At 45.0% G+C, this 26,686-nt stretch overlaps 1 protein-coding gene across 1 annotated transcript; it reads left to right on the top strand.

Moving 5' to 3' along the window:
* Window positions 1-430: 430 nt before the first annotated feature.
* LOC311126847 (gamma-secretase subunit Aph-1b) lies at window positions 431-13,168 on the top strand. Its single transcript, XM_084200829.1, has 6 exons — window positions 431-761; window positions 1,522-1,692; window positions 5,603-5,676; window positions 8,378-8,500; window positions 8,619-8,746; window positions 10,845-13,168. Exons 1-6 carry the CDS (start codon window positions 649-651, stop codon window positions 11,010-11,012), a joined length of 777 nt encoding a protein of 258 aa, XP_084056955.1. The 5' UTR covers window positions 431-648; the 3' UTR covers window positions 11,013-13,168.
* Window positions 13,169-26,686: the final 13,518 nt, after the last annotated feature.

Genomic DNA, 26,686 nt, shown 5'->3' with positions numbered 1-26,686 from the left:
ACAATTTGACATAGAAACCCACCCAATTTGGTCATAGGCCTATGTTTTATACCAAGGTCTCTAAATTGAATCTAAATAAGTTGCCAAACGAGTGAGAGTGGGTTGATAACATTGGTTAAGACTCTCTCTGATATCTCAGAAAGTAATGCCTTATGAAGACTGTAGATGTCGCTGTTGGAAGATTGAGTTTTGAGTCATATCAAAGATAGTGAGGAAACGAGAAAGCCGACCTATACAAACCTTGTTTACATCTTTCTCTAAAGTCGATGGTGGCAAAGACATTCAATTCACACGTATAAAACTACCGCATGAATAGCTATATTTGAATTCAGTTTCATCATGTTTGTCTGAAAGCATTTATCATTGTCTGTAAGCAACCAGTGAATATTGGCTATGTGGGAACTTTTGTCGTTCGTCGAATATCTTCGCTCTTGCAGTCACGTGCCTGCAAACAATCAGAACAGGAAACCCACAATAAAATAGAAAACAATGAGATTATATAGATACCCTTCAGGCTTACTTCGGTTGTAAAGAAGCATCCAAGCTCTCGGAGAAGACACACTGTTTCATCCATTGAAGAGAAGAAGGACCCGGCGTCGGAGGTTTTGTTAACAGTCTAACTTGAGTCGAATCGGACCAAGCCCCAAAATGACTGCATCTGTGTTCTTCGGGTGTACATTCATCGCTTTCGGCCCTGCCATTGCACTGTTCTTGTTTACTATTGCCAGGGACCCACTCCGAGTGATATTTCTTATCGCCGGGTAAGTAGCTGGCGTAACGTTAACTAAAAAAAAGGGTTCGCTTGCTATCTATCTAGATTTGGATGGAGTATAGCCATCTAGCAAACAGCAGTTAGCCATATGCTAACCGATAACTAGCTAGCCCAAAGGCTAATGCTAATTCACAAACAAAACCTCTTGCTTATTGGTCACACATTTTTCGGACTTGTGGTTTTACTGTATTAGAATTATTTACTCTGTTAAGTATCTGCAAATGTTAAACACAAACCACTGTTAGCTGGAGAGCTACTCGTCGTGCAAGGTTTTGTTCCAGCCCAGCACTAAACCTGAATAGTCGCACATGCGCGACTACAGTTTTTCTTTTACATTTTGTGGAGCACCCCGTAGAATGTTTTATTTCACAGTACAGTAATTCCTTTATGTACTAATGAGCCCAGGCCAGATAATTAGCCAGATAACGTAATACATACATACATAGCACGGTATCCCTGTCATACACATTGTACACTTCTCATATAGCCACATACATAATGAGTGTGTATTGACCAGTGTCTATTTTGTATACAGCAGTACTATGTGTCTAAGACATCCCCCTTTGGAGACAAGTTCCTCCTATCCTAAACTCTGTCCATTTTAGTGTGTGTGTGTGTGTGTGTGTGTGTGTGTGTGTGTGTGTGTGTGTGTGTGTGTGTGTGTGTGTGTGTGTGATGATCCTGATTTTATTTAAGTGTTTCTATACTTAGTGTTAAACTTGTGTGGTTTTTTTCTCTCTCTCTCCCAGGGCGTTCTTCTGGTTGTGTTCTCTGCTGCTGTCTTCACTAGTGTGGTTCATCACAGTTCAGATCAGCGACAAAGAGAGTGCCTCCCAGCAGAAAGGACTGCTCATATTCGGGGTGGTGCTCTCTGTGCTGCTGCAGGAGACTTTCCGCTTTGGCTACTACAAGCTGCTGAAGTGAGTAGCAGACCTGGGCTCAAATACTATTAGACATTATTCAAATACGTGGAACATTTTCTTTAGCCTATTTGGAGTGCTAGATCAAGGTCAGCGATGGCAGTTTTAAGGTAATCTGTTGGTCAAAGTAAGCCCTGCAAGTTCAATCAACCCCAGATAAATCTATTTCTAAGTCGCTCTGGATAAGAGCATCTGCTAAATGACGTAAATGTAAATAAAGTATTTGAAATGATTTCATATAGTATTTACACCCAGGTGTGGTGAGTACCTAGTAAGCCTATCCCATGGCCTGCTCAGCCTGCTGCTCTGCATTCTGGTCTTGTATCTCTCAGGGGTTTTCCAGACTGTAGCATAGAGGAAGTACATTGTTGAGAGGAATATCAGTGCCTTCGGAAAGTATTCACAACCCTTGACTTTTTCCACATTTTGTTGTTACAGCCTGAATTTCAAAATGGATACAATTTTAGATTGTATATTTATGCCCACTCATCACGAACGCACACACACTGTCTGATCAGCCGTTATGGCCCTATATTAAAATGGCGCGTTCCATTTCCCTTATGCGTTCTGACATTTCTTTCTAGAAGCATTATACTGCACGACTATATTCTTCTGTAGCTCCTGTGTTAGCAGGAGAAAATCACTTCCACACATAATGGGGGTTATTTTCCTGTCTCTAGCCGACCAGAGTGAAACGTTGTTTCTTTCGGTGCACAGAATCATCGTAACACTCACGAGATAGAGACTCTGTGTTCGTTTCATTCTGTTAATGCTTTCCTTTGCTCATACTTCCCACGTTGTGATGGAGCTCCTGTCTACTTCCCATGTTGTGTTGGAGCTCCTGTCTACTTCCCAAGTTGTGTTGGAGCTCCTGTCTACTTCCCACGTTGTGTTGGAGCTCCTGTCTACTTCCCACGTTGTGTTGGAGCTCCTGTCTACTTCCCACGTTGTGTTGGAGCTCCTGTCTACTTCCCACGTTGTGTTGGAGCTCCTGTCTACTTCCCACATTGTGTTGGAGCTCCTGTCTACTTCCCACGTTGTGTTGGAGCTCCTGTCTACTTCCCACGTTGTGTTGGAGCTCCTGTCTACTTCCCACGTTGTGTTGGAGCTCCTGTCTACTTCCCACGTTGTGTTGGAGCTCCTGTCTTGTCTGTGTCATTTGAGTTGTGCGGCAGGAGTGTGCTCGCCGTTGCACACCGCTATATGTTACCGAGTTGCCGTCATTCGCCGGTTACGTTCATGTAAGAATTCATGATCGATGTTTTAACGTGTGCTCAATTTAAAGCGTACATGGAAGTGGTCACATCTGTTTTTAGACGGGATGTAGTAACGGGGGTAATTATGAGGAAGCCAGTTACATTTGTATACCAGTTATGTGCTTACTTGTCATTGGACATGGGTATGTCCCAGGGAGGGGCTTAGAGGATATAAGCGGCTGTTTTGGGGTTTCTGGGTAGATTGGGTTTGGTGATAGAGTGGGGGGGGGGGGGGGCTGCCTGAGCCAGCTACACCCCCAACCTGTAAGAGCTCTGGAAGCTATGACCTGTTTGTTTAGTTTGAGAAGTAACTCTATTGTCTACCTGTTTATCTTGGAAATATTCATAGCTGTCTATCACCTTTGAACACGGGAAATTAAATATGGACACCTTTGCACCACAACGTTCTGCATCCTTCTGAATATCTGCCCTTAACACGGCATCTCTACATTACCCATGTCACAGGCCTACACACAATACCTCATCATTTCATAGGAATTATGTTTTTCATAAAAATAAAAAAATGAAAAATGAAAAGCTGAAATGTCTTGAGTCAATAAGTATTCAACCCCTTTGTTATGGCAAGCCTAAATAATTTCAGGAGTAAAAATGTGGTCAACAAGTCACGTAATAAGTTGCATGGACTCACTCTGTGGGCAATAATAGTGTTTAACATTATTTTTGAATGAATACCTCATCTTTGTAAATCAAATCAAATTTTATTGGTCACATGCGCCGAATACAACAGGTGCAGACATTACAGTGAAATGCTTACTTACAGCCCTTAACCAACAGTGCATTTATTTTAAACAAAAAAGTAAGAATAAAACAACAACAAAAAAGTGTTGAGAAAAAAAAGAGCAGAAGTAAAAAATAAAGTGACAGTAGGGAGGCTATATATACAATAGAATAAAGTGACAGTAGGGAGGCTATATATACAGGGGGGTACCGTTGCATAGTCAATGTGCGGGGGCACCGGCTAGTTGAGGTAATATGTACATGTGGGTAGAGTTAAAGTGACTATGCATAAATACTTAACAGAGTAGCAGCAGCGTAAAAAGGATGGGGTGGGGGGGCAGTGCAAATAGTCCGGGTAGCCATGATTAGCTGTTCAGGAGTCTTATGGCTTGGGGGTAGAAGCTGTTGAGAAGTCTTTTGGACCTAGACTTGGCACTCCGGTACCGCTTGCCGTGCGGTAGCAGAGAGAACAGTCTATGACTAGGGTGACTGGAGTCTTTGACAATTTTGAGGGCCTTCCTCTGACACCGCCTGGTATAGAGGTCCTGGATGGCAGGGAGCTTTGCCCCAGTGATGTACTGGGCCGTACGCACTACCCTCTGTAGTGCCTTGCGGTCAGAGGCCAAGCAGTTGCCATACCAGGCGGTGATGCAACCAGTCAGGATGCTCTCGATGGTGCAGCTGTAGAATTTTTTGAGGATCTGAGGACCCATGCCAAATCTTTTTAGTCTCCTGAGAGGGAATAGGCTTTGTCGTGCCCTCTTCACGACTGTCTTGGTGTGTTTGGACCATGATAGTTCGTTGGTGATGTGGACACCAAGGAACTTGAAGCTCTCAACCTGTTCCACTACAGCCCCGTCGATGAGAATGGGGGCGTGCTCAGTCCTCTTTTTTTTCCTGTAGTCCACAATCATCTCCTGTACCCCACATATACAATTATCTGTAAGGTCCCTCAGTCGAGCAGTGAATTTCAAACACAGATTCAACCACAAAGACCAGGGAGGTTTTCCAATACCTCGCAAAGAAGGGCACCTATTGGTAGATGGGTAAAAAAAAAACAGACATTGAATATCACTTTGAGCATGGTGAAGTTATTAATTACACTTTGGATGTACACCCAGTCACTACGAAGACACAGGCGTCATTCCTAACTCAGTTGCCAGAGAGGAAGGAAACCGCTCAGGGATTTCTCCATGAGGCCAATGGTGACTTTAAAACAGGTCCTCTGTAGCTCAGCTGGTAGAGCACGGCGCTTGTAACGCCAAGGTAGTGGGTTCGATCCCCGGGACCACCCATACACAAAAAAATGTATGCACGCATGACTGTAAGTTGCTTTGGATAAAAGCGTCTGCTAAATGGCATATTATTATTTACTGAGTTTAATGGCTGTTATAGGAGAAAACTGAGGATGGATCAACAACATTGTAGTTACTCCACAATACTAACCTAAATGACAGAGTGAAAAGAAGGAAGTCTGTACCGAATAAAACATATTCCAAAACATGCATCCTGTTTACAACAAGGCACTAAAGTAAAACTGCAAAACATTTGGCAAAGCGCTGAACTGTTTGTCCTGAATACAAAGGGTTATGTTTGGGGCAAATACAACACATTACTGAGTACCACTCTCCATATTTTCAAGCATAGGGGTGGCTACACCAGATACTGACTGTTACTATTGATTTTGACCCCCCCTTTGTTCAGGGACACATTATTCCATTTCTGTTAGTCACATGTCTGTGGAACTTGTTAAGTTTATGTCTCAGTTGTTGAATCTTATGTTCATAGAAATATTTACACATGTTAAGTTTGCTGAAAATAAATGCAGTTGACAGTGAGAGGACGTTTCTTTTTTTGCTGAGTTTATATTTGATGATACTGTAGTTTGATTGTAGTGCAATTTCTTTGTCTTACAGGAAGGCAAACGAAGGCTTGCTCACGCTGAGTGCAGAGGAAACCATGCCGATCTCCATACGGCAACTGGCCTATGGTATGTGGAGGAAGATGACCTCAAAATTGTGCATAACATTATGAATAGAAGCAGATGGAAGATATTAGAGATTATGAATAGAGAATAGAAGCAGATGGAATATCTTAGAGATTATGAATAAGGAATAGAAGCAGATGGAAGATATTAGAGATGATGAATAAGGAATAGAAGCAGATGGAAGATATTAGAGATTATGAAGAGAGAATAGAAGCAGATGGAATATATTAGAGATGATGAATAAGGAATAGAAGCAGATGGAAGATATTAGAGATTATGAATAAGGAATAGAAGCAGATGGAAGATATTAGAGATGATGAATAAGGAATAGAAGCAGATGGAAGATATTAGAGATTATGAAGAGAGAATAGAAGCAGATGGAATATATTAGAGATGATGAATAAGGAATAGAAGCAGATGGAATATATTAGAGATTATGAATAAGGAATAGAAGCAGATGGAAGATATTAGAGATGATGAATAAGGAATAGAAGCAGATGGAAGATATTAGAGATTATGAAGAGAGAATAGAAGCAGATGGAAGATATTAGAGATGATGAATAAGGAATAGAAGCAGATGGAAGATATTAGAGATGATGAATAAGGAATAGAAGCAGGTGGAAGATATTAGAGATTATGAATAAGGAATAGAAGCAGATGGAAGATATTAGAGATTATGAATAAGGAATAGAAGCAGATGGAAGATATTAGAGATTATGAATAAGGAATAGAAGCAGATGGAAGATATTAGAGATTATGAATAAGGAATAGAAGCAGATGGAATATATTAGAGATTATGAATAAGGAATAGAAGCAGATGGAAGATATTAGAGATTATGAATAAGGAATAGAAGCAGATGGAAGATATTAGAGATTATGAATAAGGAATAGAAGCAGATGGAAGACATTAGAGATTATGAATAAGGAATAGAAGCAGATGGAAGACATTAGAGATTATGAATAAGGAATAGAAGCAGATGGAAGATATTAGAGATTATGAATAAGGAATAGATGCAGGTGGAAGACATTAGAGATTATGAATAAGGAATAGAAGCAGATGGAAGATATTAGAGATTATGAATAGAGAATAGAAGCAGATGGAAGATATTAGAGATTATGAATAAGCAATAGTAGCAGATGGAAGTTATTAGATTTGAGGCAGAGTTTTGTAGGCCTATACTTTTCCCTCTGTAGTAGTAGTTAGTTATCATGTTTCATATTACATTACAATAAAACCCTCAGATGTTATTTTAGACCATAGTGCCATTACATCTTTCTCTATTATTGTCTGTTTCCCCCAGTGTCTGATAGTGTCTCTGTTATTGTCTGTTTCCCCCAGTGTCTAATAGTGTCTCTGTTATTGTCGGTTTCCCCCAGTGTCTAATAGTGTCTCTGTTATTGTCTGTTTCCCCCAGTGTCTGATAGTGTCTCTGTTATTGTCTGTTTCCCCAGTGTCTGATAGTGTCTCTGTTATTGTCTGTTTCCCCCAGTGTCTGATAGTGTCTCTGTTATTGTCTGTTTCCCCCAGTGTCTAATAGTGTCTCTGTTATTGTCTGTTTCCCCCAGTGTCTAATAGTGTCTCTGTTATTGTCTGTTTCCCCCAGTGTCTAATAGTGTCTCTGTTATTGTCTGTTTCCCCCAGTGTCTTAATAGTGTCTCTGTTATTGTCTGTTTCCCCCAGTGTCTGATAGTGTCTCTGTTATTGTCTGTTTCCCCCAGTGTCTGATAGTGTCTCTGTTATTGTCTGTTTCCCCCAGTGTCTGATAGTGTCTCTGTTATTGTCTGTTTCCCCAGTGTCTGATAGTGTCTCTGTTATTGTCTGTTTCCCCCAGTGTCTGATAGTGTCTCTGTTATTGTCTGTTTCCCCCAGTGTCTGATAGTGTCTCTGTTATTGTCTGTTTCCCCCAGTGTCTGATAGTGTCTCTGTTATTGTCTGTTTCCCCCAGTGTCTAATAGTGTCTCTGTTATAGTCTGTTTCCCCCAGTGTCTGATAGTGTCTCTGTTATTGTCTGTTTCCCCCAGTGTCTGATAGTGTCTCTGTTATTGTCTGTTTCCCCCAGTGTCTGATAGTGTCTCTGTTATTGTCTGTTTCCCCCAGTGTCTAATAGTGTCTCTGTTATTGTCTGTTTCCCCCAGTGTCTGATAGTGTCTCTGTTATTGTCTGTTTCCCCCAGTGTCTGATAGTGTCTCTGTTATTGTCTGTTTCCCCAGTGTCTAATAGTGTCTCTGTTATTGTCTGTTTCCCCCAGTGTCTGATAGTGTCTCTGTTATTGTCTGTTTCCCCCAGTGTCTAATAGTGTCTCTGTTATTGTCTGTTTCCCCCAGTGTCTAATAGTGTCTCTGTTATTGTCTGTTTCCCCCAGTGTCTGATAGTCTCTGTTATTGTCTGTTTCCCCAGTGTCTGATAGTGTCTCTGTTATTGTCTGTTTCCCCCAGTGTCTGATAGTGTCTCTGTTATTGTCTGTTTCCCCCAGTGTCTGATCATGTCTCTGTTATTGTCTGTTTCCCCCAGTGTCTGATAGTGTCTCTGTTATTGTCTGTTTCCCCCAGTGTCTAATAGTGTCTCTGTTATTGTCTGTTTCCCCCAGTGTCTGATAGTGTCTCTGTTATAGTCTGTTTCCCCCAGTGTCTGATAGTGTCTCTGTTGTCTGTTTCCCCCAGTGTCTGATCAAGTGTCTCAGTTGTCCATTTGTTTGTTCCCCAGTGTCTGGGCTTGGGTTCGGCTTCATGAGTGGAGCGTTTTCAATGGTCAATATCCTGGCCGACTCTATTGGCCCCGGCACCATTGGTATCCATGGAGACTCCCAGCACTACTTCCTGTCCTCAGGTACTGTATGAGGCTGCTGTGTTTTAGAACGTACTCAATAGCCTGAAACCTCACCAACGTTCCTGACAGTAGTCATTTTTTGGGATGGACCTGAGGCTAACACTCTGTCTCCGTCTAGCCTTCATGACCATGGCCATCATCCTGCTCCACATGTTCTGGGGGGTGGTGTTCTTTGATTCCTGTGAGAAACAACACTGGTGGTCCCTGGCTGTGGTCGTCATCAGCCACCTGCTCGTCTCCTGTCTGGTAAGGCAGAAAATAGACAGAAAGATGGAAAGAAAGGATGGATGGATGGATGGATAGATACAGTGAGGGGAAAAAAGTATATGATCCCCTGCTGATTTTGTACGTTTGCCCACTGACAAAGAAATGATCAGTTTATAATTTTAATGGTAGGTTTATTTGAACAGTTAGAGACAGAATAACAACAACAAAATCCAGAAAAACACATGTTATAAATTATTTGCATTTTAATGATGGAAATAAGTATTTGACCCCCTCTCAATCAGAAAGATTTCTGGCTCCCAGGTGTCTTTTATACAGGTAACGAGCTGAGATTAGGAGCACACTCTTAAAGGGAGTGCTCCTAATCTCAATTTGTTACCTGTATAAAAGATACCTGTCCACAGAAGCAATCAATCAATCAGATTCCAAACTCTCCACCATGGCCAAGACCAAAGAGTTCTCCAAGGATGGCAGGGACAAGATTGTAGACCTACACAAGGCTGGAATGGGCTACAAGACCATCGCCAAGCAGCTTGGTGAGAAGGTGACAACAGTTGGTGCGATTATTCGCAAATGGAAGAAACACAAAATAACTGTCAATCTCCCTCGGCCTGGGGCTCCATTGGTAACACACTACGCCGTGAAGGACTGAAATCCTGCAGCGCCTGCAAGGTCCCCCTGCTCAAGAAAGCACATATACATGCCCGTCTGAAGTTTGCCAATGAACATTTTAATGATTCAGAGGAGAACTGGGTGAAAGTGTTGTGGTCAGATGAGACCAAAATGGAGCTCTTTGGCATCAACTCAACTCGCCGTGTTTGGAGGAGGAGGATTGCTGCCTATGACCCCAAGAACACCATCCCCACCGTCAAACATGGAGGTGGAAACATTATGCTTTTGGGGTGTTTTTTTGCGAAGGGGACAGGACAACTTCACCACATCAAAGGGACGATGGACGGGGCCATGTACCGTCAAATCTTGGGTGAGAACCTCCTTCCCTCAGCCAGGGCATTGAAAATGCGTCGTGGATGGGTATTCCAGCATGACAATGACCCAAAACACACGGCCAAGGCAACAAAGGAGTGGCTCAAGAAGAAGCACATTAAGGTCCTGGAGTGGCCTAGCCAGTCTCCAGACCTTAATCCCATAGAAAATCTGTGGAGGGAGCTGAAGGTTCGAGTTGCCAAACGTCAGCCTTGAAACCTTAATGACTTGGAGAAGATCTGCAAAGAGGAGTGGGACAAAATCCCTCCTGAGATGTGTGCAAACCTGGTGGCCAACTACAAGAAACGTCTGACCTCTGTGATTGCCAACAAGGGTTTTGCCACCAAGTACTAAGTCATGTTTTGCAGAGGGGTCAAATACTTATTTCCCTCATTAAAATGCAAATCAATTTATAACATTTTTTACATGCGTTTTTCTGTATTTTTTTGTTGTTATTCTGTCTCTCACTGTTCAAATAAACCTACCATTAAAATTATAAACTGATCATGTCTTTGTCAGTGGGCAAACGTACAAAATCAGCAGGGGATCAAATACTTTTTTCCCTCACTGTAGATAGATGGATGGATAAATGTGTTCATGCAATAGGTGGACTTGACTGATGGGTTGATAAGTAAATGTGTGTTGGGAGTATCTTCCAGTACTACAGCATAGTACTTACTTAGTAACGTCTTCTTCCCCATTAGGACATAATGCCACAAAGGTTCCTCCACTGGTTCCTGTCCTTCACCGCAGCACTTCAAATGCGACAAAACATGTCCCCAAAGATCCATAATAACCCAGCCTTTGTTGTCATGTCTCTCCCCAGACGTTCTAGAACCCTCAGTATGAATGACCCTAAAGATCCATAATAACTCAGCCTTTGTTGTCCTGTCTCGCCCCAGACGTTCTAGAAACCTCAGTATGAATGACCCTAAAGATCCATAATAACTCAGCCTTTGTTGTCATGTCTCTCCCCAGACGTTCTAGAACCCTCAGTATGAATGACCCTAAAGATCCATTCTAACTCAGCCTTTGTCTGCCATTTGTCTCCCAGAGGTTCCTGAACCAGAACCCTCAGTATGAATTTCCCCAGAGATCCATAATAACTCATCACCTTTTGTTATTTCTCTCCTAGACATTCCAGAACCCTCAGTACGTGGGCAGCCTGGTTCCCACCTACATAATCATGTTCCTCATGGGTCTCTGGGCGTTCTTCTGCGCCGGGGGATCTCTCCGGAACCTTAAACTCTGCCTCACCTGCAAAGACAAGGACTTCCTGTTGGCCAACCACCGGCCCAGATAACAGAACACTGCTAAAGACACACACACTGTCTGGAGACTACCCAACAGGACACACACACACCACACAAACAAACAAATAAGTGAAAGACAAGGACACACTGGGTCAATGATGTCCCCCCCCCCCCCTTGGGTTCTGTAAATAGGCTCCAGGGATGTAGTCCAGAGAGTAAATGCTGTTTAAGCACCTTTTTTATTTTGCGAAGGGCGTTTCCAGATCTATTACACTACATTAGTAATAGCATAATCTAGAGGGCTGTTGTTTTCCCCACTACATCCTTGGCAGACAGACACTGCTCAGAGTGGTTGATAAACTGGTTAGAAATGGGTTAGAGTGACATGGGCACATTTGATCTGTGTGTAATGTAGGACATGTCGGTCCTTAACGGGACGGTACCTATTTGACACCAGACTGGTCTCTCTCTCTCTCTCTCTCTCTCTCTCTCTGTCTCTCTGTCTCTCTGTCTCTCTGTCTCTCTGTCTCTCTGTCTCTCTGTCTCTCTGTCTCTCTGTCTCTCTGTCTCTCTGTCTCTCTGTCTCTCTGTCTCTCTGTCTCTCTGTCTCTCTGTCTCTCTCTCTCTCTCTCTCTCTCTCTCTCTGTCTCTGTCTCTCTCTCTGGATCTGTGCCTTCTACGGTAATGATGAGGTAGCTAGCGTTCTGTGCCTTCTACGGTAATGATGAGGTAGCTAGCGTTCTGGCCCTGTATTCATAAAGCGTCTTGAGTAGGAGCACTGATCTAGGATCAGATCCCCACTGTCCACGTAGTCTTATTCATTACGATCTGAAAGGTAAAACTGATCCAACTGCAGATCAGCACTCCTAATTTGAGATGCCTTTATAAATACGGGCCCTGGATTTTCTTTGTAAATGCACCTTTTAGTGTTTAATCTATATCATACCTCAGATGTTTTTATGAAGTTCATATTTCTGTGTCCTGCTGTGTTAGTTGTCAGTCTGTCAGGGCAGCTGTATCATTCTCCTGTTTTAGAAGGAGTGGTCGTACACTACAGTACACGAGGGTTTGCATATCAGCAACTTAGTATTTACAGTTTTGGGTCTAAACGTACATCTAACTTTTCATAAACTCCCAAACAAAAGGAAGTCCCTCTGTTTTGAGAACGAAAGCAGCATATTAGGATAACATTGAGTTATGATCACAAGCATGAAGTTATGAGCAGTTTCAAAATGAAGTTCTGATCCTGACTTGTGTTTGTTTTGATAGTCCAGATGAATGTATTTGGCCTAAACCTGACAAAGATATAAATATTTACCTGATGATGATACTGTTTTAATGATGTGCTTTACATACTGATTAGTGCTGCTAAGCTTTGCTTCAGCTAAATGTGTGTTTTTATTTTATTTTTTATAATCATCACACTGACCTCAAGGGTTGGTCTGATCTATTGGGCTTTAGGACTGCCTGTATGGATTGGACTACTTGTATGGATTGGACTGCTTGTATGGATTGGACTGCTTGAATGGATTGGACATACAGGGGGCGGTTTACCAGACCCAGATTAATGTTATTCCTGGAGTGAAAAGCACTTTTAACTTTTAAAAATTCTCAACTGAGCATGTTTTTTTTTAGAAGTGGCTTAACCTTTGTCTGGGGAAACGGGTCCAAACTGTAGAAGCCTTTTTAATCCTAACTTTAATTTTGGTCATATGTTCACTTAGGATCTCCCATTGACATAAGTGCAAACTGATGACTAAGTGGAAAAAATTGGAAATGAGGATTATCCCCTTTTAAAAGAGGACATGCCCTTGAGGAACACACTATTGAATATGTACATGTACAACTTTGTTGTCGATGAATTAGCTGATTTTTCTAGGCAGTGAGTAAGACCTGTGGAAACCAAATCTGTAGAGATCTCAACGGTAGTAAGTTTAGACTAGGCTGCAATAAATAAGTGTCAAAATGAAATGAGTCACCTCACTTGGTCATGGTTTTAATGTTTTTCTCTGACCTGTGTAGTGTATGGAGATGTACACCTTTTAACATAATAGTCCAGAACTCCCAGCCAATAGTATCAGCCTCTCAGGGTTGAAGGTCACTGATATGCAAATGAGCTGTTTCTTCCTGTTTTTGAAGTGTGCCTGTGTGCATTGCTGTTATTTCACCATGCTTCGGGATTGATATAAAGTTAAAAGTAATAGCGCTTCATTCTCCGTTGTCAAGTTAATTCTACCGTGCCATCGAGAGCACAGCAACCTGTATGTACATAGGTTGATGACAAACTGTTCCCTAGGACTTTTTTAAATGTGTATATAATATTGTTTCTAAATGACTATTTAACCCTCTATATGATGTTACATCTCCTAGTTTCCATTGTACATAGGAAAATAAAACGGTTAAACAAAGGGTTGAGGTCCTGTAACTTCTGCTGGAGTTAGGTCTTGTGTTGGGCCGATGGAGTCCTGGAGACGTCTGCTGGAGTTAGGTCTTGTGTTGGGCCGATGGAGTCCTGTAACTTCTGCTGGAGTTAGGTCTTGTGTTGGGCCGATGGAGTCCTGGAGACGTCTGCTGGAGTTAGGTCTTGTGTTGGGCCGATGGAGTCCTGGAGACGTCTGCTGGAGTTAGGTCTTGTGTTGGGCCGATGGAGTCCTGTAACTTCTGCTGGAGTTAGGTCTTGTGTTGGGCCGATGGAGTCCTGGAGACGTCTGCTGGAGTTAGGTCTTGTGTTGGGCCGATGGGGTCCTGTAACTTCTGAAGGAGTTAGGTCTTGTGTTGGGCCGATGGGGTCCTGTAACTTCTGAAGGAGTTAGGTCTTGTGTTGGGCCGATGGAGTCCTGTAACTTCTGCTGGAGTTAGGTCTTGTGTTGGGCCGATGGAGTCCTGGAACTTCTGCTGGAGTTAGGTCTTGTGTTGGGCCGATGGAGTCCTGTAACTTCTGCTGGAGTTAGGTCTTGTGTTGGGCCGATGGAGTCCTGTAACTTCTGCTGGAGTTAGGTCTTGTGTTGGGCCGATGGGGTCCTGGAGACGTCTGCTGGAGTTAGGTCTTGTGTTGGGCCGATGGAGTCCTGTAACTTCTGCTGGTGTTAGGTCTTGTGTTGGGCCGATGGGGTCCTGTACCTTCTGCTGGAGTTAGGTCTTGTGTTGGGCCGATGGAGTCCTGTAACTTCTGCTGGAGTTAGGTCTTGTGTTGGGCCGATGGAGTCCTGGAACTTCTGCTGGAGTTAGGTCTTGTGTTGGGCCGATGGAGTCCTGGAGACGTCTACTAGTAGTATACCAGAACCTCAGGTTCACCTGAGTGAACTCTCTCTACTCTCACCACTGTAGGGTCAGGTTCATCATAACCAACCTGAACTCTACTCTCACCACTGTAGGGTCAGGTTCATCATAACCAACCTGAACTCTACTCTCACCACTGTAGGGTCAGGTTCATCATAACCAACCTGAACTCTACTCTCACCACTGTAGGGTCAGGTTCATCATAACCAACCTGAACTCTACTCTCACCACTGTAGGGTCAGGTTCATCATAACCAACCTGAACTCTACTCTCACCACTGTAGGGTCAGGTTCATCATAACCAACCTTAGTGAACTAATCTCACCACTGTAGGGTCAGGTTCATCATAACCAACCTGAACTCTACTCTCACCACTGTAGGGTCAGGTTCATCATAACCAACCTGAACTCTACTCTCACCACTGTAGGGTCAGGTTCATCATAACCAACCTGAACTCTACTCTCACCACTGTAGGGTCAGGTTCATCATAACCAACCTGAACTCTACTCTCACCACTGTAGGGTCAGGTTCATCATAACCAACCTGAACTCTACTCTCACCACTGTAGGGTCAGGTTCATCATAACCAACCTTAGTGAACTAATCTCACCACTGTAGGGTCAGGTTCATCATAACCAACCTGAACTCTACTCTCACCACTGTAGGGTCAGGTTCATCATAACCAACCTGAACTCTACTCTCACCACTGTAGGGTCAGGTTCATCATAACCAACCTGAACTCTACTCTCACCACTGTAGGGTCAGGTTCATCATAACCAACCTGAGTGAACTACTCTCACCACTGGAGGGTCAGGTTCATCATAACCAACCTGAACTCTACTCTCACCACTGTAGGGTCAGGTTCATCATAACCAACCTGAACTCTACTCTCACCACTGTAGGGTCAGGTTCATCATAACCAACCTGAACTCTACTCTCACCACTGTAGGGTCAGGTTCATCATAACCAACCTGAGTGAACTAATCTCACCACTGTAGGGTCAGGTTCATCATAACCAACCTGAACTCTACTCTCACCACTGTAGGGTCAGGTTCATCATAACCAACCTGAACTCTACTCTCACCACTGTAGGGTCAGGTTCATCATAACCAACCTGAGTGAACTACTCTCACCACTGTAGGGTCAGGTTAATCATAACCAACCTGAACTCTACTCTCAACACTGTAGGGTCAGGTTCATCATAACCAACCTGAGTGAACTACTCTCACCACTGGAGGGTCAGGTTCATCATAACCAACCTGAACTCTACTCTCACCACTGTAGGGTCAGGTTCATCATAACCAACCTGAACTCTACTCTCACCACTGTAGGGTCAGGTTCATCATAACCAACCTGAACTCTACTCTCACCACTGTAGGGTCAGGTTCATCATAACCAACCTGAACTCTACTCTCACCACTGTAGGGTCAGGTTCATCATAACCAACCTGAGTGAACTACTCTCACCACTGTAGGGTCAGGTTCATCATAACCAACCTGAGTGAACTACTCTCACCACTGGAGGGTCAGGTTCATCATAACCAACCTGAACTCTACTCTCACCACTGTAGGGTCAGGTTCATCATAACCAACCTGAACTCTACTCTCACCACTGTAGGGTGAGGTTCATCATAACCAACCTGAACTCTACTCTCACCACTGTAGGGTCAGGTTCATCATAACCAACCTGAACTCTACTCTCACCACTGTAGGGTCAGGTTCATCATAACCAACCTGAACTCTACTCTCACCACTGTAGGGTCAGGTTCATCATAACCAACCTGAACTCTACTCTCACCACTGTAGGGTCAGGTTCATCATAACCAACCTTAGTGAACTAATCTCACCACTGTAGGGTCAGGTTCATCATAACCAACCTGAACTCTACTCTCACCACTGTAGGGTCAGGTTCATCATAACCAACCTGAACTCTACTCTCACCACTGTAGGGTCAGGTTCATCATAACCAACCTGAACTCTACTCTCACCACTGTAGGGTCAGGTTCATCATAACCAACCTGAGTGAACTACTCTCACCACTGGAGGGTCAGGTTCATCATAACCAACCTGAACTCTACTCTCACCACTGTAGGGTCAGGTTCATCATAACCAACCTGAACTCTACTCTCACCACTGTAGGGTCAGGTTCATCATAACCAACCTGAACTCTACTCTCACCACTGTAGGGTCAGGTTCATCATAACCAACCTGAGTGAACTAATCTCACCACTGTAGGGTCAGGTTCATCATAACCAACCTGAACTCTACTCTCACCACTGTAGGGTCAGGTTCATCATAACCAACCTGAACTCTACTCTCACCACTGTAGGGTCAGGTTCATCATAACCAACCTGAGTGAACTACTCTCACCACTGTAGGGTCAGGTTAATCATAACCAACCTGAACTCTACTCTCAACACTGTAGGGTCAGGTTCATCATAACCAACCTGAGTGAACTACTCTCACCACTGGAGGGTCAGGTTCATCATAACCAACCTGAACTCTACGCTCACCACTGTAGGGTCAGGTTCATCATAACCAACCTGAACTCTACTCTCACCACTGTAGGGTCAGGTTCATCATAACCAACCTGAACTCTACTCTCACCACTGTAGGGTCAGGTTCATCATAACCAACCTGAACTCTACTCTCACCACTGTAGGGTCAGGTTCATCATAACCAACCTGAGTGAACTACTCTCACCACTGTAGGGTCAGGTTCATCATAACCAACCTGAGTGAACTACTCTCACCACTGGAGGGTCAGGTTCATCATAACCAACCTGAACTCTACTCTCACCACTGTAGGGTCAGGTTCATCATAACCAACCTGAACTCTACTCTCACCACTGTAGGGTGAGGTTCATCATAACCAACCTGAACTCTACTCTCACCACTGTAGGGTCAGGTTCATCATAACCAACCTGAACTCTACTCTCACCACTGTAGGGTCAGGTTCATCATAACCAACCTGAACTCTACTCTCACCACTGTAGGGTCAGGTTCATCATAACCAACCTGAACTCTACTCTCACCACTGTAGGGTCAGGTTCATCATAACCAACCTGAACTCTACTCTCACCACTGTAGGGTCAGGTTCATCATAACCAACCTGAACTCTACTCTCACCACTGTAGGGTCAGGTTCATCATAACCAACCTGAACTCTACTCTCACCACTGTAGGGTCAGGTTCATCATAACCAACCTGAACTCTACTCTCACCACTGTAGAGTCAGGTTCATCATAACCAACCTGAACTCTACTCTCACCACTGTAGGGTCAGGTTCATCATAACCAACCTGAGTGAACTAATCTCACCACTGTAGGGTCAGGTTCATCATAACCAACCTGAACTCTACTCTCACCACTGTAGGGTCAGGTTCATCATAACCAACCTGAACTCTACTCTCACCACTGTAGGGTCAGGTTCATCATAACCAACCTGAACTCTACTCTCACCACTGTAGGGTCAGGTTCATCATAACCAACCTGAGTGAACTACTCTCACCACTGGAGTGTCAGGTTTATCATAACCAACCTGAACTCTACTCTCACCACTGTAGGGTCAGGTTCATCATAACCAACCTGAACTCTACTCTCACCACTGTAGGGTCAGGTTCATCATAACCAACCTGAACTCTACTCTCACCACTGTAGGGTCAGGTTCATCATAACCAACCTGAGTGAACTAATCTCACCACTGTAGGGTCAGGTTCATCATAACCAACCTGAACTCTACTCTCACCACTGTAGGGTCAGGTTCATCATAACCAACCTGAACTCTACTCTCACCACTGTAGGATCAGGTTCATCATAACCAACCTGAACTCTACTCTCACCACTGTAGGGTCAGGTTCATCATAACCAACCTGAGTGAACTACTCTCACCACTGTAGGGTCAGGTTCATCATAACCAACCTGAACTCTACTCTCACCACTGTAGGGTCAGGTTCATCATAACCAACCTGAGTGAACTACTCTCACCACTGGAGGGTCAGGTTCATCATAACCAACCTGAACTCTACTCTCACCACTGTAGGGTCAGGTTCATCATAACCAACCTGAACTCTACTCTCACCACTGTAGGGTCAGCTTCATCATAACCAACCTGAACTCTACTCTCACCACTGTAGGGTCAGGTTCATCATAACCAACCTGAACTCTACTCTCACCACTGTAGGGTCAGGTTCATCATAACCAACCTGAACTCTACTCTCACCACTGTAGGGTCAGGTTCATCATAACCAACCTGAGTGAACTAATCTCACCACTGTAGGGTCAGGTTCATCATAACCAACCTGAACTCTACTCTCACCACTGTAGGGTCAGGTTCATCATAACCAACCTGAACTCTACTCTCACCACTGTAGGGTCAGGTTCATCATAACCAACCTGAACTCTACTCTCACCACTGTAGGGTCAGGTTCATCATAACCAACCTGAGTGAACTAATCTCACCACTGTAGGGTCAGGTTCATCATAACCAACCTGAACTCTACTCTCACCACTGTAGGGTCAGGTTCATCATAACCAACCTGAACTCTACTCTCACCACTGTAGGGTCAGGTTCATCATAACCAACCTGAACTCTACTCTCACCACTGTAGGGTCAGGTTCATCATAACCAACCTGAGTGAACTACTCTCACCACTGTAGGGTCAGGTTCATCATAACCAACCTGAACTCTACTCTCACCACTGTAGGGTCAGGTTCATCATAACCAACCTGAGTGAACTACTCTCACCACTGGAGGGTCAGGTTCATCATAACCAACCTGAACTCTACTCTCACCACTGTAGGGTCAGGTTCATCATAACCAACCTGAGTGAACTAATCTCACCACTGTAGGGTCAGGTTCATCATAACCAACCTGAACTCTACTCTCACCACTGTAGGGTCAGGTTCATCATAACCAACCTGAACTCTACTCTCACCACTGTAGGGTCAGGTTCATCATAACCAACCTGAACTCTACTCTCACCACTGTAGGGTCAGGTTCATCATAACCAACCTGAGTGAACTAATCTCACCACTGTAGGGTCAGGTTCATCATAACCAACCTGAACTCTACTCTCACCACTGTAGGGTCAGGTTCATCATAACCAACCTGAACTCTACTCTCACCACTGTAGGGTCAGGTTCATCATAACCAACCTGAACTCTACTCTCACCACTGTAGGGTCAGGTTCATCATAACCAACCTGAGTGAACTACTCTCACCACTGTAGGGTCAGGTTCATCATAACCAACCTGAACTCTACTCTCACCACTGTAGGGTCAGGTTCATCATAACCAACCTGAGTGAACTAATCTCACCACTGTAGGGTCAGGTTCATCATAACCAACCTGAACTCTACTCTCACCACTGTAGGGTCAGGTTCATCATAACCAACCTGAACTCTACTCTCACCACTGTAGGGTCAGGTTCATCATAACCAACCTGAACTCTACTCTCACCACTGTAGGGTCAGGTTCATCATAACCAACCTGAGTGAACTACTCTCACCACTGTAGAGTCAGGTTCATCATAACCAACCTGAACTCTACTCTCACCACTGTAGGGTCAGGTTCATCATAACCAACCTGAACTCTACTCTAACCACTGTAGGGTCAGGTTCATCATAACCAACCTGAACTCTACTCTCACCACTGTAGGGTCAGGTTCATCATAACCAACCTGAACTCTACTCTCACCACTGTAGGGTCAGGTTCATCATAACCAACCTGAGTGAACTACTCTCACCACTGTAGGGTCAGGTTCATCATAACCAACCTGAGTGAACTACTCTCACCACTGGAGGGTCAGGTTCATCATAACCAACCTGAACTCTACTCTCACCACTGTAGGGTCAGGTTCATCATAACTAACCTGAACTCTACTCTCACCACTGTAGGGTGAGGTTCATCATAACCAACCTGAACTCTACTCTCACCACTGTAGGGTCAGGTTCATCATAACCAACCTGAACTCTACTCTCACCACTGTAGGGTCAGGTTCATCATAACCAACCTGAACTCTACTCTCACCACTGTAGGGTCAGGTTCATCATAACCAACCTGAACTCTACTCTCACCACTGTAGGGTCAGGTTCATCATAACCAACCTGAACTCTACTCTCACCACTGTAGGGTCAGGTTCATCATAACCAACCTGAACTCTACTCTCACCACTGTAGGGTCAGGTTCATCATAACCAACCTGAGTGAACTAATCTCACCACTGTAGGGTCAGGTTCATCATAACCAACCTGAACTCTACTCTCACCACTGTAGGGTCAGTTTCATCATAACCAACCTGAACTCTACTCTCACCACTGTAGGGTCAGGTTCATCATAACCAACCTGAACTCTACTCTCACCACTGTAGGGTCAGGTTCATCATAACCAACCTGAGTGAACTACTCTCACCACTGGAGGGTCAGGTTTATCATAACCAACCTGAACTCTACTCTCACCACTGTAGGGTCAGGTTCATCATAACCAACCTGAACTCTACTCTCACCACTGTAGGGTCAGGTTCATCATAACCAACCTGAACTCTACTCTCACCACTGTAGGGTCAGGTTCATCATAACCAACCTGAGTGAACTAATCTCACCACTGTAGGGTCAGGTTCATCATAACCAACCTGAACTCTACTCTCACCACTGTAGGGTCAGGTTCATCATAACCAACCTGAACTCTACTCTCACCACTGTAGGGTCAGGTTCATCATAACCAACCTGAACTCTACTCTCACCACTGTAGGGTCAGGTTCATCATAACCAACCTGAGTGAACTACTCTCACCACTGTAGGGTCAGGTTCATCATAACCAACCTGAACTCTACTCTCACCACTGTAGGGTCAGCTTCATCATAACCAACCTGAACTCTACTCTCACCACTGTAGGGTCAGGTTCATCATAACCAACCTGAACTCTACTCTCACCACTGTAGGGTCAGGTTCATCATAACCAACCTGAACTCTACTCTCACCACTGTAGGGTCAGGTTCATCATAACCAACCTGAGTGAACTAATCTCACCACTGTAGGGTCAGGTTCGTCATAACCAACCTGAACTCTACTCTCACCACTGTAGGGTCAGGTTCATCATAACCAACCTGAACTCTACTCTCACCACTGTAGGGTCAGGTTCATCATAACCAACCTGAACTCTACTCTCACCACTGTAGGGTCAGGTTCATCATAACCAACCTGAGTGAACTAATCTCACCACTGTAGGGTCAGGTTCATCATAACCAACCTGAACTCTACTCTCACCACTGGAGGGTCAGGTTTATCATAACCAACCTGAACTCTACTCTCACCACTGTAGGGTCAGGTTCATCATAACCAACCTGAACTCTACTCTGACCACTGTAGGGTCAGGTTCATCATAACCAACCTGAACTCTACTCTCACCACTGTAGGGTCAGGTTCATCATAACCAACCTGAACTCTACTCTCACCACTGTAGGGTCAGGTTCATCATAACCAACCTGAACTCTACTCTCACCACTGTAGGGTCAGGTTCATCATAACCAACCTGAACTCTACTCTCACCACTGTAGGGTCAGGTTCATCATAACCAACCTGAACTCTACTCTCACCACTGTAGGGTCAGGTTCATCATAACCAACCTGAACTCTACTCTCACCACTGTAGGGTCAGGTTCATCATAACCAACCTGAACTCTACTCTCACCACTGTAGGGTCAGGTTCATCATAACCAACCTGAACTCTACTCTCACCACTGTAGGGTCAGGTTCATCATGACCAACCTGAACTCTACTCTCACCATTGCATAGTGGGCACAAAGCGGGCGCCAGGCTTTCAGCAGGGCCAGGGGAGATAACAAAAGCCTGTAGCACACAGGGAGGGAAGCAATCTCACCCACTACAGGGGGATGCGTTCAGACCCCTTATATGAGAGAGACGGGGAAAGAGAGAAAGATGGATGCAGAGGGAAGGGAGAGAGAGAGGGAGAGGGAGGGAGGGAGGGAGAGAGAGAGAGAGAGAGAGAGAGAGAGAGAGAGAGAGAGAGAGAGAGAGAGAGAGAGAGAGAGAGAGAGAGAGAGAGAGAGAGAGAGAGAGAGAGAGAGATCTGGTGTGTGTGTTCATGTTCATCTCATCATAGGGCTTCTATTCTGACCTAACAAAGCCTCTGTCCCCTCTGCCTGCCTGTCCCCCTGTCCACAGTTTCCTCCCGCCATGTCCCCCATGCTCACGTCTCCTTACAACTGATGAAACTAGACACACAATGGCGGAGGGGCACAAAGCAGGCGTGGGACATGGGAGCGCCCCAGGAACTCTCTGAGGTGATTTGGTCAAAGCCCTCTTCTCTCTGTGAGAGGCAGTCAGACATAGGCCCACTTCCTCTCTCTGTAACCAGAGCCCTCTGTGTGGCAAGCATCCAGTTCACATTCAAATGCTACACTTGAGATCATGACCACCAGACCACTATTACTCCACATTTTATAAGGTTTTACTCGTTGGGTATTGAGTTTCATTTGAACAATTGCCCGACCTTGGCAAGCTTACTACCTCTGAACTTGCCCAGCTGGCCAGAGAGAGAAGTGGATTGGTTCCTTCCCTAGGGTCGAGTTCCTCTCAAGGTTTACTTCTTCCTAAAGGTTTTTGTTTTCTCCACTGTTACCCTAGACTGGCTCTATAGGGTGTTCAGGTCCATGTTGAGACTGGCTCTTTATGGTGTTCAGGTCTATGTTGAGGCTGGCTCTTTAGGGTGTTCAGGTCCATGTTGAGACTGGCTCTTTAGGGTGTTCAGGTCCATGTTAAGGCTGGCTCTTTAGGGTGTTCAGGTCCATGTTGAGACTGGCTCTTTAGGGTGTTCAGGTCCATGTTAAGGCTGGCTCTTTAGGGTGTTCAGGTCTATGTTGAGACTGGCTCTTTAGGGTGTTCAGGTCCATGTTGAGGCTGGCTCTTTAGGGTGTTCAGGTCCATGTTGAGACTGGCTCTTTAGGGTGTTCAGGTCCATATTGAGACTGGCTCTTTAGGGTGTTCAGGTCCATGTTGAGGCTGGCTCTTTAGGGTGTTCAGGTCCATGTTGAGACTGGCTCTTTAGGGTGTTCAGGTCCATGTTAAGGCTGGCTCTTTAGGGTGTTCAGGTCTATGTTGAGACTGGCTCTTTAGGGTGTTCGGGTCCATGTTGAGGCTGGCTCTTTAGGGTGTTCAGGTCCATGTTGAGACTGGCTCTTTAGGGTGTTCAGGTCCATGTTGAGACTGGCTCTTTATGGTGTTCAGGTCTATGTTGAGGCTGGCTCTTTAGGGTGTTCAGGTCCATGTTGAGACTGGCTCTTTAGGGTGTTCAGGTCCATGTTAAGGCTGGCTCTTTAGGGTGTTCAGGTCCATGTTGAGACTGGCTCTTTAGGGTGTTCAGGTCCATGTTGAGACTGGCTCTTTAGGGTGTTCAGGTCTATGTTGAGACTGGCTCTTTAGGGTGTTCAGGTCCATGTTGAGGCTGGCTCTTTAGGGTGTTCAGGTCCATGTTGAGACTGGCTCTTTAGGGTGTTCAGGTCCATATTGAGACTGGCTCTTTAGGGTGTTCAGGTCCATGTTGAGGCTGGCTCTTTAGGGTGTTCAGGTCTATGTTGAGACTGGCTCTTTAGGGTGTTCAGGTCCACGTTGAGACTGGCTCTTTAGGGTGTTCAGGTCCATGTTGAGACTGGCTCTTTATGGTGTTAATGTCCATGTTGAGGCTGGCTCTTTAGGGTGTTCAGGTCCATGTTGAGACTGGCTCTTTAGGGTGTTCAGGTCCATGTTGAGGCTGGCTCTTTATGGTGTTCAGGTCCATGTTTAGACTGGCTCTTTAGGGTGTTCAGGTCCATGTTGAGACTGGCTCTTTAGGGTGTTCAGGTCCATGTTGAGACTGGCTCTTTAGGGTGTTCAGGTCCATGTTGAGACTGGCTCTTTAGGGTGTTCAGGTCCATGTTGAGACTGGCTCTTTATGGTGTTAATGTCCATGTTGAGGCTGGCTCTTTAGGGTGTTCAGGTCTATGTTGAGACTGGCTCTTTAGGGTGTTCAGGTCCATGTTGAGGCTGGCTCTTTAGGGTGTTCAGGTCCATGTTGAGACTGGCTCTTTAGGGTGTTCAGGTCCATATTGAGACTGGCTCTTTATGGTGTTCAGGTCTATGTTGAGGCTGGCTCTTTAGGGTGTTCAGGTCCATGTTGAGACTGGCTCTTTAGGGTGTTCAGGTCCATGTTAAGGCTGGCTCTTTAGGGTGTTCAGGTCCATGTTGAGACTGGCTCTTTAGGGTGTTCAGGTCCATGTTAAGGCTGGCTCTTTAGGGTGTTCAGGTCTATGTTGAGACTGGCTCTTTAGGGTGTTCAGGTCCATGTTGAGGCTGGCTCTTTAGGGTGTTCAGGTCCATGTTGAGACTGGCTCTTTAGGGTGTTCAGGTCCATATTGAGACTGGCTCTTTAGGGTGTTCAGGTCCATGTTGAGGCTGGCTCTTTAGGGTGTTCAGGTCCATGTTGAGACTGGCTCTTTAGGGTGTTCAGGTCCATGTTAAGGCTGGCTCTTTAGGGTGTTCAGGTCTATGTTGAGACTGGCTCTTTAGGGTGTTCAGGTCCATGTTGAGGCTGGCTCTTTAGGGTGTTCAGGTCCATGTTGAGACTGGCTCTTTAGGGTGTTCAGGTCCATGTTGAGACTGGCTCTTTATGGTGTTCAGGTCTATGTTGAGGCTGGCTCTTTAGGGTGTTCAGGTCCATGTTGAGACTGGCTCTTTAGGGTGTTCAGGTCCATGTTAAGGCTGGCTCTTTAGGGTGTTCAGGTCCATGTTGAGACTGGCTCTTTAGGGTGTTCAGGTCCATGTTAAGGCTGGCTCTTTAGGGTGTTCAGGTCCATGTTGAGACTGGCTCTTTAGGGTGTTCAGGTCCATGTTAAGGCTGGCTCTTTAGGGTGTTCAGGTCTATGTTGAGACTGGCTCTTTAGGGTGTTCAGGTCCATGTTGAGGCTGGCTCTTTAGGGTGTTCAGGTCCATGTTGAGACTGGCTCTTTAGGGTGTTCAGGTCCATATTGAGACTGGCTCTTTAGGGTGTTCAGGTCCATGTTGAGGCTGGCTCTTTAGGGTGTTCAGGTCTATGTTGAGACTGGCTCTTTAGGGTGTTCAGGTCCACGTTGAGACTGGCTCTTTAGGGTGTTCAGGTCCATGTTGAGACTGGCTCTTTATGGTGTTAATGTCCATGTTGAGGCTGGCTCTTTAGGGTGTTCAGGTCCATGTTGAGACTGGCTCTTTAGGGTGTTCAGGTCCATGTTGAGGCTGGCTCTTTATGGTGTTCAGGTCCATGTTTAGACTGGCTCTTTAGGGTGTTCAGGTCCATGTTGAGACTGGCTCTTTAGGGTGTTCAGGTCCATGTTGAGACTGGCTCTTTAGGGTGTTCAGGTCCATGTTGAGACTGGCTCTTTAGGGTGTTCAGGTCCATGTTGAGACTGGCTCTTTATGGTGTTAATGTCCATGTTGAGGCTGGCTCTTTAGGGTGTTCAGGTCCATATTGAGACTGGCTCTTTAGGGTGTTCAGGTCCATGTTGAGGCTGGCTCTTTATGGTGTTCAGGTCCATGTTGAGACTGGCTCTTTAGGGTGTTCAGGTCTATGTTGAGACTGGCTCTTTGGGGTGTTCAGGTCCATGTTGAGACTGGCTCTTTAGGGTGTTCAGGTCCATGTTGAGACTGGCTCTTTAGGGTGTTCAGGTCCATGTTGAGACTGGCTCTTTAGGGTGTTCAGGTCCATGTTGAGACTGGCTCTTTAGGGTGTTCAGGTCCATGTTGAGACTGGCTCTTTAGGGTGTTCAGGTCCATTTTGAGACTGGCTCTTTAGGGTGTTCAGGTCCATGTTGAGACTGACTCTTTAGGGTGTTCAGGTCCATGTTGAGACTGGCTCTTTATGGTGTTAATGTCCATGTTGAGGCTGGCTCTTTAGGGTGTTCAGGTCCATGTTGAGACTGGCTCTTTAGGGTGTTCAGGTCCATGTTGAGACTGGCTCTTTAGGGTGTTCAGGTCCATGTTAAGGCTGGCTCTTTAGGGTGTTCAGGTCCATGTTGAGACTGGCTCTTTAGGGTGTTCAGGTCCATGTTAAGGCTGGCTCTTTAGGGTGTTCAGGTCTATGTTGAGACTGGCTCTTTAGGGTGTTCAGGTCTATGTTGAGACTGGCTCTTTAGGGTGTTCAGGTCCATGTTAAAGCTGGCTCTTCAGGGTGTTCAGGTCTATGTTGAGACTGGCTCTTTAGGGTGTTCAGGTATATGTTGAGACTGGCTCTTTAGGGTGTTCATGTCCATGTTGAGGCTGGCTCTTTAGGGTGTTCAGGTCTATGTTGAGGCTGGCTCTTTAGGGTGTTCAGGTCCATGTTTTGCTCAATCTTTATAAAAGGTATGTTCAAATGAAATCTGATTGATGAAAATGTGTTTAGCAATGTACAATTAAATCTCTCTCTCTCTCTCTCTCTCTCTCTCTG

The sequence above is a fragment of the Coregonus lavaretus genome (genome assembly GCF_964263955.1).
Source record: "Coregonus lavaretus genome assembly, contig: HAP1_SCAFFOLD_376, whole genome shotgun sequence".
Lineage (NCBI taxonomy): Eukaryota > Metazoa > Chordata > Actinopteri > Salmoniformes > Salmonidae > Coregonus > Coregonus lavaretus.
The sequence above is the reverse complement of the archived record's forward strand: the minus strand, read 5'-3'. Positions and strand labels throughout refer to the sequence as shown.